This window comes from Chenopodium album, chromosome 14 (assembly GCF_948465745.1).
Source record: "Chenopodium album chromosome 14, dcCheAlbu1.1, whole genome shotgun sequence".
Taxonomy (NCBI): Eukaryota; Viridiplantae; Streptophyta; class Magnoliopsida; order Caryophyllales; family Amaranthaceae; genus Chenopodium; species Chenopodium album.
This window is the reverse complement of record NC_137847.1, coordinates 41286439-41305044: the sequence shown is the minus strand read 5'-3', so window position 1 is coordinate 41305044 and position 18606 is coordinate 41286439. Positions and strand designations below refer to the sequence as shown.

Below are 18606 nucleotides of genomic sequence, written 5' to 3'. Positions count from 1 at the left end.
TGATTCAACCTTTTCATCGGTTTACAAGTCAAAAAAATCTTTGATTAAGGTTTTAGGGGCCATTTTAGTTCTTAGGGGTCCGAATTGAGCTCGAAATTAGCAAAAAAATAACGCAAGTGTCTCGTTTTGCGTAACAAAAATGTATCGATTCGTGGAAAACTGTAAAAATGAGACACTTACATTATTTTTGTGCTAATTCCGAGCTCAAGTCGATTCCTTAAGAACTAAATTGACCCCCTAAAACCTTAACCGAATATTTTTCGACATGTAAACCGATGAAAAAATTAAATCGGGCTACAATTTACAATTTATACGAACTTTTGGGCTGCAATTTGCAATTTTTTTTTAAATGGCTGCAATTTGCAAAATATAAACTTTAAATGGCTGCAATTTACAAATTTTCCTAAAAAAATATGTAAAGAAACAAATACCCAAGCCACGTCAGCATTAATTAACAAAGTTTTGTTAATCAGGATCAATCGGGGAGACCTCCAAAAATAGAGACCTTGTAACAAAAGAAAGGTTCGTACACTAGATTGTATCAATATGCACTTGATATATAATATTTCTCCAAAAAAGTAAACTTACTTAAAATCCTTCATTTCATGATACATTAAGCTCAATCATATCCTTCCTTTCAAAAAAAAAAAAAAAGAAGCTCAATCATATAAATTACATGATTATAACCAATAAGTTTTGTATTGTACAAAACTTAAGAAATACAAATTTTTATAAATTATATGATCATATAAATAACAAATCGAAACAAATAAAAACACAAAAAATATAACAACAAATGAAAACTTTTCTTTGATGAAGCAACCGAGGAACCCTTGTACTCCTCAGCCATTTGGAAATTCAAACATATAATTCAGCCTCCTCTAAGTACAAATATATTGTTTAATTTTGTTGATAATAATAACACATTGTGCTTGATTAATTATAATTATAACTATAATTAGTAGATATAATTTAATTAAATTTGTGCTAGCCTCTCAATGTCAAAGGGGTAAGCATCAGATGATGTTTGTGCCTTGTACGACCTCCTGCCAATAATGACATTAGCAGCCTCCCCTGGATGAAATGCATCCCAAAATACATATTCATTTCTGTTGGGGCATGGTGTTTGTAAGGGCAAACATGTAATTTGACCATTGTTCCTTCCTACTCCACAACACCCTGCATTTGTTACTCTAAATCCTGCATTAACAAAATTAAATAATGTTTGATAAGAGGAACTATTAACGAAAAACAACAATACAACATCACACACATGACAGCTACAAAAAAAAAAAGAATAAATAAATAATGTTTGATCAATATATATCATAATTGGAGTAATTTGTTCCATTACAAATTTAATCTTATATAGCTCTGAATGTATATTTTTCATGTAGAAACTTGTCCTAAAATGACTCAAAAAAACAATAGAAATAATACTTTGGAATGTTATAAAATATTATAAATTATTTTAAATTTCATCTAAAAAAATAATCTAAGAGTAAAATTGGACAAAGGCATATAACTTAATATTATTTGTGTAATTATTTATATATATATAATATATATATATATATATATATATATATATATATATATATATATATATATATATATATATATATATATATATATATATATATATATATATATATATATATATATATATATATATATATATATATATATAGGGGAGGGATCCGGTAAGAACCCCTCCTTATATAAGAATCCTAGTTATATAAGAACCCATCTCAGCCGTAGGATTAAGTTATTTTAGACAGTTTAGATTAAAACACGTATACTACCTCTAACCCCTTACCTACCGCCCAAAATTTTCTCTCTCCTCTAACTTTCTCTTACTCACGCATCTCTCATTTTCTCTCTCCTCAAACCCCCAAAAATCTAATGGATTTTCGTTTCAATTTGAAGGATTTTTGTTTCAGGTATGTTTTTTTTTTCGATTTTGTTCAAATTTTCATGAAATCAACATGATGCTCAAGTAGATTTTGCGGTTTTTGATGTGATTTTTGCGATTTTAGGGTTCATTTTTTTAGTGCGATTTTTGTTCGATTTTTGCGAATTATTTTGTTCGATTTAATGAAAGCCAGCAAGTAGCATTTTTTTTGGGTTCTATGCATGTTAATTGAATCAAAAAATTTATAAGTTTATGAAAATTTAGCTTTCCCTTTCGTCATATAGTGGTTTGTCCAATGCTTCAAACACGTATGAGCTATATTCAATTATTCACTCTCCTACTCCCCTTCTGCAGTGAAAAACTTGAAGGAAGAATACCACATTGCAGATTGTCTGAAAAAGTAAGTATAAAAGGGCACTATAAACTTGCTCCTTAGTTGTACTAATTCACTGCAATTTTTTTTATTTTTTTTAATGTTTCATACACTCGGCACTTATTGCGAATAGTACTATGATTGTGGATTATTAGTAGCTTAGTATGTTCTAAACTCTTTTTTTTTTATCATTTTCTAAACTCTTTCTCAGCATGTTCTAAACTCTTTTTTTTTTTTTTTTTTTAATCATGTTCTAAATTCTTAATAGTAAACACATGAAAATAAATCAAATTATTTTTTCAACTTATGTTCTAAATTATTTTTCTTATGTTCTAAATTTTGTTTGCTTATGTTTTAAATTTTTAAAAGATTAGAACATAAGTAGAAAAAAAAAATTAAAAAATCTAAAACATAAGGAAAAAATTTAGAACTTAAGAAAAGGTGTAGAACATAGGAAGAATAATTTAGAACATAAAAGAAAATTTAGAACATAAGTTTAGAACATAGGGTGAAAAAATTTAGAACATATGAAAATAATTTAGAACATATATTTAGAGCTTAGACAGAAAATTTAGAACATAGATGGAAAATTTTAGAACATAGGAAAAAAAATTTAAACATAAAAAAAATGTCAAATATGAAAAAAAAGTTTAGAACATAGTCAAAAAGTTTAGAACATAGGGTGAAAATATTTAGAACATAGGGTGAAGAAAATTTAAAACATAGGAAAAAAATTTAGAACATAAGGCGAAAAAAATTAGTACATAATAAAAAAGTTTAGAACATAGGGAAAAAAATTTAGAACATAGGGTGAAAAAATTTAGAACATAGGAAAAAAGTTTAGAACATAGGGTGAAAAAATTTAGTATATAGGAAAAAAGTTTGGAACATAGGGTGAAAAAATTTAGAACATAGGAAAAAAATTTAGAACATAGGTGAAAAAATTTAGAAAAGAGAAATTTTAAGATTATAGATAGAAAAAATTTAGAACATAGGGTGAAAATTTTCAGAAATATACGAAAAATCCAGAGCATAGACAGAAAAATTTAAAGTAATGGATGAAAAAGTTTAGATGATAGGAAAATAATTTAGATTATATAAAAAGGCGTACGCAGAAAAAATTAAAGTATTAGCAAAAAAACTTTTGAAAAATTAAAGTATTAGCAAAAATCTTTTGAACATTTACGGTAAATGAAAAAAAAGAACATATGCTAAAACCTATTAGCTCAATTGGTAGAGCACTATGCAAATGCATAGAGGATGTAGGTTCGATTCCTACATAGGTTATCGATATAAAAAAAAAACTTTCGGAAATAAACCATAATAACTTAATAGTAAAACATGAAAATAAATCAAATTATTTTTTTAACTTATGTTCTAAATTATTTTTCTTATGTTCTAAATTTTGTTTGCTTATGTTCTAAATTTTTGTGTTTTAAATTTTGTTTTTCTATGTTCTAAATTTTTTCTGCTTATGTTCTAAATCTTTTTCAGCTTATGTTCTAAAAATTTTCCTATGTTCTAAATTTTTTTTCTATGTTCTAAATATAAACTCTTCAAAATTACAGAAATGCCATTACTAAAGGATCATTTTGGATAGTTAGATCAAAACTAATAAAGGGCTGAGATTGGTTCTTATATAAGATTGGGTTCTTATATAGAGGAGGGTTCTTACATGAGCCTTCCTCTATATATATATATATATATATATATATATATATATATATATATATATATATATATATATATATATATATATATATATATATATATATATATATATATATATATATATATATATATATATATATATATATATATATATATATATATATATATATATATACATACATATATATACATACTACTCCATCCAACAATTCATTCAATTTTCCTTGACTACTTATGTAATAACACATTCATTGAAATAGACCAAAGAGTTATTATGATCTTATAAATTCAATATAAAGTACATTCACAAATTTTTAAGGGAGTAAAACAGACAATAATATAAAGGAGAATCAATTTCAAATCTTAATAGTCTCTATATCTATAACATGTAAAATTTTGATCAAGTAATGAAGAATGACTTATAAAAAAAAAATTGTTGCGACTAAAAAAGCGACAAACCGACAACAGAAAGAAAAGGTGAATTTAAAGAAGTATGGTGGGAAAATAAAAACGTACCATAAGCAGAAGGATTATCAATCAAGTTTTGGAACATGTCGTAAACATTAATGTACACCAGTCGGGCATCAGAAAGCTCATTGTTGAGTTGTTGGACCAAAGATTTAAGCCCATTATTGAATAATCGATTAGCTGAGTTGATAGTTTCATCACAAGTACTTCCATCTTGACTTCTTTGGGCCAACTCATTTGGGCTGCACCCAATTTGTCCTATTCCTATCAATGCAAACTTCCTTGCTCCATAGTTGTACAGTGACTGCAATCAATTTCATAATTTAAATTTTATTATGCAACACACAAAAAAAAAAAAAAATAAATAAATAAATAAAACAAAAAAAGAAAAAAAAAACTAATTTTCAAAACAATCCTAGTAATAAATTTGTTATTTACTTTATATGTACATCTATCTCAACTTATATTACGCACACTCTGCTATGGTGTAGAGAGAATTACAAGAGCGATGATGCAAAAGATATTCGATTTTATTTTTTACTGTTCACCCACTAGGCTACTAGACTAAACTAACTAATCTACTTGCATCCATACCCTAAAATTGTAGTTCAATTATATTTTCTAAAGAAAAGAAAGGTAAAATATTAAAATTTTAGGTATGTATTAATAGTCCTGGCAAGTTAGCAGTGGCGATTCCAGTATGGGTTCAGTGGGTTCAGCTGAAGCCATACTGGACTTCTGAAATTTCAGCAAAATCTGAGAAAAAGAAAGAATATAATACCAATTTATGTCCCATAAATGTTTGTGAACAAGGAGATGGATCAGTGGTGATGTCCCGCCTAAAACATGAAGTATCACCTTACACATCTGACGCGGTTTGAATCCTTGCCCCCAACTTTTTTGGCTTTTTAGCCCTCTTTAATCATAAATTCAGTAATTCACCATAACTCCATTTAATCATTCATACAAGTATATATATTTTTTAAACCAAGCCTATGTAATTTATTTGTTATTCCCTTGTTTAATTGGTCATTGGATTTATTTAATAACTATATAGTTCCAAATTTGTGTAATTGGTAACTTATTTTTTGTTCTTTTTTATTTGACAAGCTAAATTATCATGTTTGCCAATGTATAAATCTAATCATCAATACTTCTAATTCCTCATAATTAAGTAAAAATTATAATCAATCGATATTTAGTTAAGATTTATTGAGGCATCGCAATTTGAACAAAAATCAACATGGCTATGTTTTAACTTAAGTATAAATCACAAAAGGCGGTCAAATGTTAGTGTGAATAGTACAAAAGTCAAATTAAGTCAAATAATAAACAACGAAGGAAGTATATTATTTTACATTTGACAACTCCGAACCCATAACAAAAAATTCCTGGAATCGCCACTGCAAGTTAGGTAAATTTATTTGGTTGGTTTCAAAACAAAAGGTACATTTATTTGGTTATTATTTTTAATAGTATTGACTGCATATAAGATCATCAACTTACTCAATTTTGTGGTTTTGTTGTTGAACACAAACAAATAAAAAACATAAACTCCACGATACATAGGGGCACAGGCTTACCTTTAGGCGTAATTTATTTTATAAAACTAAATTTATCTTAAATTATATATAGTATCTTAAGTATTTTTAAGTCTATCAATATTTATGAGTGTGTCAATACAATTTAATTTCCATCTAATTTCATCTAAAATTTTGTCTTAACTTTTGTTAAATTACTTTTTTATTTTTTTGACAGTTGTAAAATTACTTAAATTAAAGGTTTTTTTTTTTTTTTTTTTTTTTTTTTTTTTTTTTTTTTTTTTTTTTTTTTGACAATCTAATTTCATCTTAAAAGTTTCATCTTAAAAGTTTCTTTTAAATTAAAGTTTTTTTTACGATCTAATTTGATAATAAAAAAAAATTAAAGTTTTAAAACCAAATAAAGTCTTAATAAGAAATTTGTTAGTAGTTCATATCAAATCAAAACTATAAGTAAGGATCACGTGACATTCAAATTATCTAGCCTTTTCTTTTTTTTTTTTTTTTTTTTTTTTTTTTTTTTGGTAGTGCTCGTCTTTGCTAATTCGTCCATGCAAGTAGATTTGCATGCATTTATTCTCCCGTCTAAATAAAAAGATTTGCATTTAATTTATCATGTCACGTCAGGGTTTTTGGTCAAAAAAGTCACGCCTATAACGATAGGCCTACCCTCTAAAAATAAGCAAACAAAGGTGCATGAAGTAAATTAGACTTATCGTTTAAAATTTCTTTTTCAAAGCTTTAGCAAAAAATAAAATAAAATTCAAATTACTCCTTTTCTTTGTTATTTTTTCTCCCTACTCACAATTCATTTATTTAAAGTTAAAGAAGTTTGATTGTAATTTATAATCAAAGACCACACAAAAATACAAATAAATATTAGGAGCATTTTACGTGATTATAAGTGTAAGGGCGCCTCTACCACTCACGACCCCCACATGAGAATAGATATGTTGTCATTTTCAACCCGATTTTTTAAACATCAACAATTAATTATTATTAATAATAGCATTATCTAAAACATATATTAATAAATAAATAAATATAATGGAAAAAGAAAAGGGAAATAAAAGAAGAGTACTAACCCTAATATGCTGAGAGTACTCTTGAAGAAGAACATCAGCATACTGTTGAGGGTTGTATTGGCGGCCAGTTTGATAGTAATTAGGCATGAAATAGTTGTTTAGATAATCGTTGCTACCAAGTCCCACTGAGTAAATGCATCTGCTCAGATAACTGGCTGCCTGATCTTCATCTCCTAGTATTTGTACTACTTGTGATACCGTGTTCTGGTAATTTGCTACTTGTCCTCTGAAACTTATCCTTGCTCCCTGCAAATTTTTCATTCCACGTTGTACTCATACTTGTCATAAACCTATTCGAGGTTCAATATAGTGATCGTGATACGTATTATATGACGTTCATTGTGACATTAATTAATAATGTATTTAACATAGGATTCTAGGAGTGTGACAATTATATTTGAACAGAATATAAGGAAACATTCATATAAGTACAACTCGCATTTATAAATATCATATGGACAATACATATATTCGTACACATTGTCAATAAATATTTTTTTAGATCTATCTTTGTGTTAAGAATTACTTTTCAAGAGTAGTGAAAATTATTATACGCCATAATTATTTATGCATCCCAGTTGAGGATAAATATTAAAATTTCACATAGTATGACATTAATTATTTCATATAGAGATTTTTTTTTAATTATGAATTTCACGTGGGCTGATTGTCTACTAGATAAGTGGATACTGGATAGATGTAGTAATCTCGGTGAATATGAGTATTGAATATATTAACGCTCTTGAATTTCAGTGATTAATTAATTACTATAACATTAAATTATAAACCATCCTCTGTACAAAATCACTTAAAATTCCTACGGAGTATTAAGTATTATAGACATCTTTTACAAAAAATTGACAACATTTTATAATTAGTTATTATATATTATCCACAACTTTTGAAGAGGATTGGACAGACAAGTATATTCAAATTAAATTACATTGCCGACAGTTTACAATCTTCTCAATGCCCTAACATTAAGGGAATAAGTGTCTTTCTTATAAAAGTGCAATATGATAAGATCACAAGTTTTCTTGCTAATCAATAATGTTCCTCTCAAACTTACTAGTATAACTTCACCTCTTTTTATTTGTTCATTTTCGTTAAAATCTCTCAAAAAGAAAATAATAATAATAATAATAATAATAATAATAATAATAATAATAATAATAATAGAAACAGAATGAGTATTAATAAAAATAAATCATACAAATACAGAAATGCTATTCGAATATAATAAAATACCTAATAATAGTGTAATTTAAGCTGTGTAATTGTAATAACTTTACAAAGTATATGTTCTTAGTACTTAAATTTTATTTGAAATAATGAGTAATTATTTCTAATGACTAAAATATCTAAATGAGAGACATACCAATTGCTGGCCTGTTTCGTCTCTAATCCCAGCAGCAGCAGATGCATAATTAACTCCTCTTAATACATCCTGACCATTAGCTTGGGCATATGGTTGAGGATAATCATCAAATCCCAATTGCTCAGCTGCATCAATAAACATCATTATCACACTAATTAATACGAAGTATGTTTAAAATCCAAACGATAGTGCTTACTTTTGAACTTTTACTTTAATTAATAAATCATATCTTCATATTTTCTACAATGATATGGAGTTCATTGTGGAATATTATTCAAAAAATTTATTACAAATCACGTCTCAGTCGATGTTATTAATGCTTAATTACTCGATCTGTCTTCTTTTGCTATTTATTAATGTAGCCCTTTCTACTTTTATCTTTTATTTTATTATAAAATCATATCAGAATTAGGAGACAAGTTTGCATAAATTATTTTCTAAAATTTATTTGTTAATGAATATATAAATTTATAATTTAAAGTGTTAGAAAATGACACCTAAGATGTTACGGAGTAGTATTAATTAGTCAAGCATCCTTAAGGCTGTGGAACCCTTGCATGTGCTAAAACAAGTTGTTAAATTGAAAGGCCCACTTAATAGTTATCACTCACTCTAAATTTATATTGAGAAATTATACAACCGTGAAGTAATACATATTTAGTTGTACATAAATTCTTCGATGCTTGATCTAATTTAAATGTAGGAAAAACTCAAGGATGCATTACATTTAAAACTATTAAAATCTCACTTAACATTGGTGTCATCAAATGCCTTGATCAACAATACCTCATGATTTTAACCACAATAGGTCAAAAAAGAAATTGACAAAGTAAGCTAACTAAGTAGCTTAGAATTGGTTATACATTTTAATTTTATAACTCAAACTTTGACACTTTTATGAATCTCCAATATTTTTGATGTGATAATTTTAATTAACATAGTGGTTATTTGTTTACCCACATTCAGTAAATTTAAAGATGTAGCAAAATCTAACTCGATAAGGGAATCAAATGCTTACCAATAACGTCAACTGTAGTTTTTCCATTACTAAACCTTCCGGTCGGTCCAGCAGGAAAATCAATACCATAGGGCATGTAATTAGCCCTAGCCAAAGAAGCAATATTATTGTTATTGCCATTATCAACCAATGAATCTCCAAATACAAAGTAACAAGGCACTTGAGGGTCTCCATTTACCCTCCCCATAAAATTTGCCACAAATATTACTAAACAAAATGACCACAATTTCTTCAACTCCATAGCTAAAATTTCCCCAATTGACAAAACAACTCAAAAGTGTTATTCAATTGGGAAAAAACTATATATTATCCTAGAGTAATGTAGAAGAAATGTGGTGAATAATAATATTGTGTGACAAAAATGAAATAAAGGAGTAAAGTATATATAGAAGAAGAAAGAAGAAATAAAGTTAATGAAGTTAGTTGTTAGGTGCATTAAATTTACGTGGACAAAGGTGTGACTACTAAAAATTAATGTACACATTACTGAATTATAAGATATGATCAGAACTTCAGAAGTGCATGAAATAATATTGGCTTGGTAATTATTTGATGAAAGTTGGAATACCCATGCGTTGACAAATTTTAACAATTCAACGTAAAACTAGTGGTTAAATTTACTGCATTGTACATACAATTATTAGTACTGCATGGAGTACCACCATGCTTGCTGCACCAAGCTTTTATACCATTCGATGGTTCATATTGACTTACTAATAAACGTCACGTATACGTTGTTGCATAGATGATAGAAGAGATTGGTGTTTTGACTAACAACGGCATAGATTTAAGGGTATACAAGTTTTAATCAATAAAAACAAGTTAATTTAAGTATACTATAAAAAATTGGTAAATATGTTAATAGTGTGATTAAGTAATGATAATATTCTTAAGAGTTACATTCTTATTTATTCCTAGAATTAAATTGTATGCTTAAATATTGTTCATGTGTGAATACGTACTTTATGTAACGACGGTGAAATACTCAATTCTACATGATAGCACAATCTTTAGAATAAAATTTTTTCCCTCGGATTTGGTTCCTAAGCTACCCATCGGCCACGCTATTCTTTATCTTCACTTTATAGCCGGCGGCGGGCATCTCCATTGTAACACAATGGCGAATGATGCCTAGTCTCTTCTGTTACTACATACAACTTTGCATGGCACCCGCCGCCATATCTTTAAACCCAAATTAAATATATTCGAAGGCTTCCCAATGTTTGTTCTTATTAACAATCAAGAGATAAACTAGGTTGATTAGTTACAATTTTACAAATGATGAAGCTAGATTGTGCTGGTTTGGTTTTCATAGTTTGTACCTTCTTGCATTCGCGAATTCAACGTTATTGTTTTAAGCGCAAGTTGTTGGTCAAAGGTTTCATAAAATACATACTCTTGAGCTTAAACCACATACCAAGCACAGATTGTTCCTCTACAACCCTTGCTAATAATATTGTTGCAACACACATTATAATTGTTGTATCATGAATGTCGTCGATCTTCTCCTCTTGAACAATCGTCTTAACATGTTATTATAATGTTACTACTTTCATTATGGTGGATTTCATGTAAAATTTGGGTACTTGTTCTTTTGCTTAGTGTGTAAATAATTCCAATAAATGGCCTGATGTTATCACCTTTTATCAAATTTTCAATCGTGTATATAATGAGATGAAAGGTGTTTGTGGATTTTGATCTATTGTGAATATATTCGTAGCCTTTTTGTTAACAAAAATCATCTTAATTAGAAACTAGCGTTGGATATGTAGATGTCTTCTTTTTCTCTAGTTATACACTTATACATTCCTCTTTAATCAAATATTGTGATTTATAAAGAAGGAAAAACATAGTTATGTTAGGCTTGCATTATTAGATTGTCTCTGTATATATATACCTTTATATAGCTTCAACTTTTGTAATTTTTTCCCTTATCTTGCATAATTATAAATAGTTAATTAAAGTGAAAATGTGCATTAAGATGCATAAACTTATTGAAATATTTGGAGAACTGATAAAGTTAAAAATTTTGCAGGTAGAGAAAGCCTCGTCACAATTCACAATTCAAAAGTCTTTAAGGAGTAGGTATCAACCATCTACAACAATTGTATTTCATGAGCGCATCCTAAGAAACCACAACAATATACGCACAATTAAAATAGATAATTGGTCTTACAGTCTTTTAATAGCCTTGCATTGCTAGGAACATGTCATTAAACATATATTCATTGAAGAGGATAACCTAATTGTTACGAACACTAGTCACTAAGATCTTTTCTTTAGGTTACATATATATAATTCGTGATAAAAAGATTCACATAATCATAGAAGATGAAAACTCTTGCTGCATTTTAAATCCATTTGGTTACAAAATGTATTTAGAAAAGCTAACATTAGTCCATCACATGGATTTGATATATTATTATACGCCTAAATACATGTATTTTTCATATAGTAAATTTTCTTACTTACGTTTATTTAATAATTTAAGATATAATTTTTAGAGAAGACAATCCTAACTTTCACGTATACCTTTTATCTAAAAATAAATAAATAGTTTCTAAAAAAAAAAAATTAAAAAAATAATAAAAATTGTAAAGTCAATTATTAATAACCTAAAGAAACTTAATTCAACAACTGTGCCACCATCTTCAACCCTTAGAATTAGTTAGAGACAAAGTCAACCAATATTGCCTGCTCCTCAATCCTCACAATGGTCCTCAGTCTCCTCACCATTACACCGTATGGCCAGTTTTGTCACCAATAATGTCTGCTCCTTTGACTATTTCATCTTTGGTAAAACTCTAATATTGCGATTTAGCCAAATAAAATTAACATTAGCTATATTTTTTTAATAACTTATGAATAATTAAATTAACTTGGTGTCATAATAAAAGATTACTCCGTGATTAAAAAGTGAGATTTGGACTCCCTCGAAAGAAAGGGTCGTGTTCTCTAGCGCTTAGGGTTTTGCTGTCGATTTTTCAGTCGGCGATTGGAGTTTGTTCTCTGTTTTGACCTTTGCTTTTCATTGGAATGGGAGACGAACTTGCTGCTCGCTATGCGAATCTTCGATTAGAGGAAGAGGACAGTGGTGTAGTTGATTTGGGAACCGTCAATTCCTCTTCGATGCCGGATAAATTTCACTTGTTGTTAATTGGTAGACTCGTTACAGAACGTCCTTTCAATGTTGAGGCGTTTAAAAACACTATGCTGAAAATGTGGGCCCTGCAGGACAAATTGGTGATTAGAGTCCTCGGACCGAATTTGTTTGCGTTCCAATTTTTCCATCACAGAGATAGAGAGAAGGTGCTTAATGTCAGACCTTGGTGCTTTGATAACCTTTTGCTTGTTCTGAAGGAAGTGGAAAGGGATGAACTACCTGAAAAAGTGCCGCTGTACCATTCGTCGTTTTGGGTTCGAATTAAATATCTTCCATTCAATTGCCGCTCAGATGAAGATGTGAAGGAGCTAGTGGCGAATTGGGTGGAAGAAGATGCCTTGGGTTTGGACAGATTTAGACGTTGGAAAGTAATGATTAATGTGACAAAGCCTTTGCGTAGGTTCCAACGAATTCTTGATAAAGGAGGGAAAGAGACCTGCGTGGAGTTTGCATATGAAAGACTCCCTTTCTTTTGTTTCGCGTGTGGCATAATTGGCCACTCTGAACGTGATTGTTTCCTTGTTCCAGAGGAAAGCCGACAAAGGAAGCTTGGATGGGGAAGGTGGCTTAAGGCCTCACCTCGCAAAGGTAGAATGAGAGAGCTAGAAGAGCTGGACTTGGTGCTGGTTGTGCATAAGCAACTATTTGTCACAAGAGAGTCAGAGTAATCCAATGAGTCACATAACTAGGAAGAGGAGGAAATTCAGGGGATTGGTGAGCTTAATGAAAGTGCTTTGATTGTTAGGAAGGAGAAGGAGGGGGAGTTGGTTGGGGAATATGAGGCTAATGTTGGGGAGAATGTGATGATTGGTGAGTTGGGAAAGGCTGACGTCATTGCTGATGGGGGAAATAAAGAATGCTTGGGGGTGGCTGATGCCTCTAACTTTATAGTTACTAGTAGTGATTTTGCTGATAAGGCCCTTTCTTTACCCAAAAATATGGAGCAGAAGTCTAGTCCTTTTATGTTTGGTGTTGGAGTGGAGCTTAATAATACTAAGGGTAGAAATAAAAAATATAGAAAAATAACGAGGGAGAGGGATCAGTTCGATTGTCACATGGAAGTGGAGGATGGTGACTTAGGGAAGAGGGGAAAAGAGGATGGTGAAGTTGCGTTGGAGGGGGAAGCTGTAAATAAGAAACAGTCTCTTTTGGATGCTAATACCGGATTGCGAATGGCGGAGGCTATTGTGGAGCAGCCCCGCGCGAGCTCAATGAGTATCCTAAGCATTAATTGCATAGACTTGGGCAATACCTCTGCAATTAATAATCTCCATAATCTAGTGCGGAGAAAGGCCCCGTTTCTTATCTTTCTTATGGAGACGAAACTGAGTAGTGGGGAGATGATGAAAGTTCTGCAGAAATTGGTTGGTTATGATGGGTTTGCGGTGGATAGTTGTGGTCGGTCCGGTGGAGTCGCTTTGCTTTGGTTAAAGAACTTGACTGTGAACTTGAGATCGATGTCTGTTCACCATATAGATGTGATGATTCTTGAAGGGTTAGGAAAGGTGCAATGGAAATTTACAAGCTTTTATGGATGGTTGGAGGTTCATAATAGACATCTTTCTTGGAAACTTCTAAGAGAGTTGTCGGTGGGGGATGAAGATTGGTGGGTTTGTATGGGTGATTTTGAAATTCTTTCGGAAGCGGAGAAAAAGGGTGGTCGTGATCGTGCTTTGTGGAAAATGGAGATGTGTGCAGCTTGCGTGATGTACCTTTCTCGAGATATTATTTTACTTGGGATAATGGTCAGTTCGAGGAGGATAATGTGCAATGTCGTTTAGATAGGGCTCTTGCTCTCCAAGGATGGCTGCATGAGTTCCCACGGGCTAAAGTGTTAAATTTAGAGCGTGAGTGGTATGAGCACGCTCCAATAAAGCTCGTCTTGGAGTCAAGTAGCGGTGTGGAGAGGAAGAAGGAGAAACCGTTCAGGTTTGAGCAAATATGGACTGAGAACGAGGGTTGTGATGGAGTTATTGACAATTCATGGCTAGCAAGGGGGAGTTCGATTGAGGGTAAGCTGGCTCTTTGTGCTGATGAATTGAAAACTTGGAGTGACAAGGAGTATGGGAGGATCTTTAGAGAGATAAGGAAAAAAAGGAAGCAGTTGAGTGTCTTGAACAAGGGTGGCAAATCTCTGGTGCAAATGACAGAGAGAAGAAAAGTAGTTCGAGAAATTTCAAAGCTACTACATTTCGAGGAGAAATATTGGAGGCAGCGGTCCAGAGCTCTTTGGCTAGAATCCGGGGATCTTAACACTAGTTTTTTCATAGAAAAGCCTCACAACGTTGCTCAAAAAATTCTATTTCTCATCTTATGACAGAGGAGGGTGTTCGGGTTGAAGACAAGGAAGGGATACAGGGGACTGTTGTACACTATTTTCATAATTTATTCACTTCTTCTCATCCGCCGCAGTTCAATGAAGCTTTGGCTGGCATTGAAAGAAGAGTAATAGATGATATGAATGATGTGCTTTGCGCTACTTACACGACTAAGGAGGTTGAGATAACTCTTAAGCAGATGCATCCTTTGAATGCCTCGGGGGGGCCAGATGGTATGTGTCCTTTTTTTATCACACTTATTGGCATATTGTTGGACCTGCTGTTACTTCTTTGGTGTTAGGTGTTTTAAATGGTGATAAGATTCTGAAATCAATTAATAGTACTTTTATAGTGCTAATTCCGAAGATAAAGGAGGCGGATAAAATTACAAATTTTAGACCCATTAGTTTATGTAATGTGATTTATAAGCTGATAACGAAGGTTCTTGCTAATCGTTTGAAAACTTTTCTTGCTGATATTACCTTGATTAATCAGAGTGCTTTTATTCTTGGGAGGTTGATTTCGGATAATATTCTGGTTTCTTTTGAGTTGTTTCACCATATGAAGAATTCTGATAGTGAGGGTGGTATGATGGCATTGAAGTTAGACATGGCTAAAGCCTATGACAAGGTTGAATGGGGTTTTCTGAGAGCTGGTATGGCAAAGATGGGCTTTGCGGGACAATGGATTGATCGAGTTATGCATTGTATTTCGACGGTCTCTTTCGAGGTTCTTATAAATAGGGCACCTTCAGGGGAGTTTACTCCGGATAGGGGTTTACGGCAAGGTGATCCTCTTTCCCCATATTTATTTATTCTGTGTGCGGAGGCCTTATCGGGTTTGTTGAGTAAGGCAGTGGATAGTGGTCGGCTTAATGGGATTAAGGTTGCCTCGTCGGCCCCTTTCATCTCTCATTTTTTTTTTTTTTGTGGATGACAGTATCATTTTTTCTAAAGCAAATGCGGAAGAGGTGAACACTATTAAGGAAGTTCTCCATACTTATGAGATGGCTTCGGGGCATATGGTGAATTTTGGGAAGACGACGGTATCGTTTAGTAAGGGTGTGAATATTGAGAGAAGAGAAGAGTTGGTTGGGATTTTGGGTGTGAATGTGGTCGATATCCATGATAAATACTTGGGGTTACCGACCTTAATAAGGAGGTCGAAGAGAGTTTTAACTAGAGGTGTTAGAGAGAAGTTATGGAAGAGGCTTAAAGGGTGGAAGGGGGTTTTTTTTTTATCTAAAGCGGGTCAGGAGGTGTTGATTAAGGTTGTGGCCCAATCTATCTCAACCTATGTGATGATTGTGTTCAAATTTCACTCCTCTTTTTATGATGAATTGCGATCTTTGGTAGCTAATTTTTGGTGGGGGAAAAGAAGGGTGAGCGTAAAATTCACTAGATCGCTAGGAAGAAGTCGTGTGAGCCAAAATCAAACGGGGGTTTGGGGTTTAGAGACTACAAACTCTTTAATATGGCTTTATTAGGGAAGCAAGCTTAGATGTGATGCAATTTTTGGATTTTTTAATGGCAAAGGTTCTAAAAGCTAGTTATTTCTCGAATGGTGACCATCTCTCTTCGGAGCTTGGTACTCTACCTAGCTATACTTGGAGGGGTATTTGGGGGGTGAAGTGGGTGGTGCAAAGGGGTTTATGTTGGCTGGTAGGTGATGGCATGAGTATCTCGGTTTGGGACAGTCCATGGGTTCCAGGTACTCAAACTAGAAGGGTCATTTCACCTAGAGGAGAGTCTTCGGTTGAGCTGAAGGTTTGTGACCTTATCCACCTTCCAACTGCTACGTGGAATGTCTCATTGATTAATAGTTTGTTCCTTCCCTTTGAGAGGGATCGTATTCTTAGCATTCCTCTTAGTTTTCGTTTGCCCGTTGACACCTTGTTTTGGGATTTCGAGAAAAATGGGGTGTATACTGTAAAATCAGCCTACCATGCTATTTTTGGTGACGTAATGCTGAAGTGAGGTCCTCTTAGTCTAGCCCATCGACGGTTTGGCAGAATATTTGGCATGCGAACATTCTCCCTAAGATCAAGCTGTTCTTTTGGAGGGCTTGTTGTAATGCTTTGTCTACTTTAAAAGGGCTTAGCAAGCGACTTCTTGGGAAGGATCCTATGTGTTCGTTGTGTGGTATTGAAGAGGAGTCTGAGCTGCATCGCCTTCGGAATTGTATTATTGCTAGGCTTATTTGGGATGAGAGTGGTTTCACAGGAAAATTGGTTGGTGTGTTTGATAATTTCAGTGATATGGCGCTTGCTAATTTAGAAAAGCTACCAAAGAGGGATCATGATGAGTTTATGATAATCTGCTGGGCTGTGTGGAATGCGAGAAATATATAGATTTTTGAAGGGGAGCATTGTGATCCTCGGGCTTCAATGGAGTATGTGAAGAAGCTCATGCTGGAGCTTCACGTGGAGGAGGACGGGGGTGTGGCTTCTACTAGACTTACCCGTCAGCGCTGGTCTCCTCCCAGAGATAATATGGTGAAGCTTAATGTGGATGGGGGCTGTTTGGAGGGGTTGGGTGCCTCTGCAGGTGTTCTACTTCGTGAGGAAAATGGTGTTGCCCTGTTAGCTGCTGCTTGGAAGACAGAGAATCAGTGGCAGCCGCAGGTTGCAGAAGCTATGGCTTTGCTTTAGGGTCATCGTTTGGCTGTCGAGTTTGGATTCCATAAGGTTGTGGTAGAGAGCGATTGTCTAAGTTTCATTAATGCAATTAAGTCCTTTGAGAGAGGGGATAGTCACTTGCACTTGATACTAGATGATATTTATCATGTTTGCTTGTCGTTATAGGTAGTGTCTTGGAGTTTTGTTCATAGAGAGGGAAATAAAGTCACTCATGTGCTTGTTCATTGTGAGCCATGGGTTGTAGGTAGACGTGTGTGGGTTTCGGATTTTCCGGAATGCGTTGTACCTCTTTTGAATCATGATATATCTCTGTGAATGAAAATTAGCCGCCCTGTATAAATAATTAACTTGGTGTCAAAAATAAAAAATAAAATACGAAAGCCACTATATTTTTATTCAATTGTACATGGAAATTGTAAGGGGTGCTAAAATACTAAGCGTGGCCAGACATTAGTTACATTACTAAGGCATCCCAATTTCTTTTGCTTTAGTTAATAAAATAAAATAAAATAAAACAAAAACCTATATTGAGGATTGATTATTGTTCTGCCAAATAAGGAATTATTAATATCAAAGTGACAATAATATAATAATTAAAGGGTTTTGAAATGGATGATAAGCTAGACATGGATAAACAAATACAAAAATGTTTTTTTTTTTTTTTTTTTTTTTTTTTTTTGAAACAATACAAAAATGATTATTTTGTACAATGTGTATGATGTAGTCACTCGTATTTTGTCAAATATATGATGTAGCTAGTTAATACAGTAGTATTTCATGTAAAATATATAAAACTTTCTTTTTTCTATATCTTGTGAATTAAATGAAACATAAAGTACTACTTGTATTATACTTATAAATTTAGATGATTCTATGGTACTCATCCTTAATTTTTTTTTTTTAACATCAAAATAACTTAAGCAAATTACAAGTTACAAGTAAAGCTAATTAAACTAGTTCGACTATGGTTGGCCAAAAGATGTGCCCGTTGTACCTTGTCTCTATCTACTTTTAGGATATTACAACACTGAAAACTCA

General features: G+C 32.1%; 2 protein-coding genes across 2 annotated transcripts; one reads left to right on the top strand and one right to left on the bottom strand.

Moving 5' to 3' along the window:
- Window positions 1–787: 787 nt before the first annotated feature.
- LOC145580253 (GDSL esterase/lipase At5g45670-like) lies at window positions 788–9800 on the bottom strand. The gene is made up of 5 exons (XM_081637672.1): window positions 9450–9800; window positions 8432–8556; window positions 7054–7299; window positions 4476–4731; window positions 788–1200 (listed from the first exon to the last, which is right to left on the bottom strand). The coding sequence occupies exons 1-5, from the start codon at window positions 9688–9690 to the stop codon at window positions 977–979; spliced, it is 1092 nt and encodes a 363-aa protein (XP_081493798.1). The 5' UTR covers window positions 9691–9800; the 3' UTR covers window positions 788–976.
- Window positions 9801–12485: 2685 nt separating this feature from the next.
- On the top strand, window positions 12486–14929 carry LOC145578066 (uncharacterized). Its single transcript, XM_081635464.1, has 3 exons — window positions 12486–13276; window positions 13358–14315; window positions 14363–14929. Exons 1-3 carry the CDS (start codon window positions 12486–12488, stop codon window positions 14927–14929), a joined length of 2316 nt encoding a protein of 771 aa, XP_081491590.1.
- Window positions 14930–18606: the final 3677 nt, after the last annotated feature.

Coding starts and splice junctions, on each gene's coding strand:
- LOC145578066 (XM_081635464.1), top strand. CDS start 12,486: ATGGGAGACGAACTTGCTGCTCGCTATGCGAATCTTCGATTAGAGGAA. Junction 13,277..13,357: donor TTTGTCACAAGAGAGTCAGA/GTAATCCAATGA, acceptor TTTGATTGTTAG/GAAGGAGAAGGAGGGGGAGT. Junction 14,316..14,362: donor TGGAGATGTGTGCAGCTTGC/GTGATGTACCTT, acceptor GATAATGGTCAG/TTCGAGGAGGATAATGTGCA.
- LOC145580253 (XM_081637672.1), bottom strand. CDS start 9,690: ATGGAGTTGAAGAAATTGTGGTCATTTTGTTTAGTAATATTTGTGGCA. Junction 8,557..9,449: donor AACTACAGTTGACGTTATTG/GTAAGCATTTGA, acceptor TTATTGATGCAG/CTGAGCAATTGGGATTTGAT. Junction 4,732..7,053: donor AGTACTCTCAGCATATTAGG/GTTAGTACTCTT, acceptor AATTGATTGCAG/TCACTGTACAACTATGGAGC.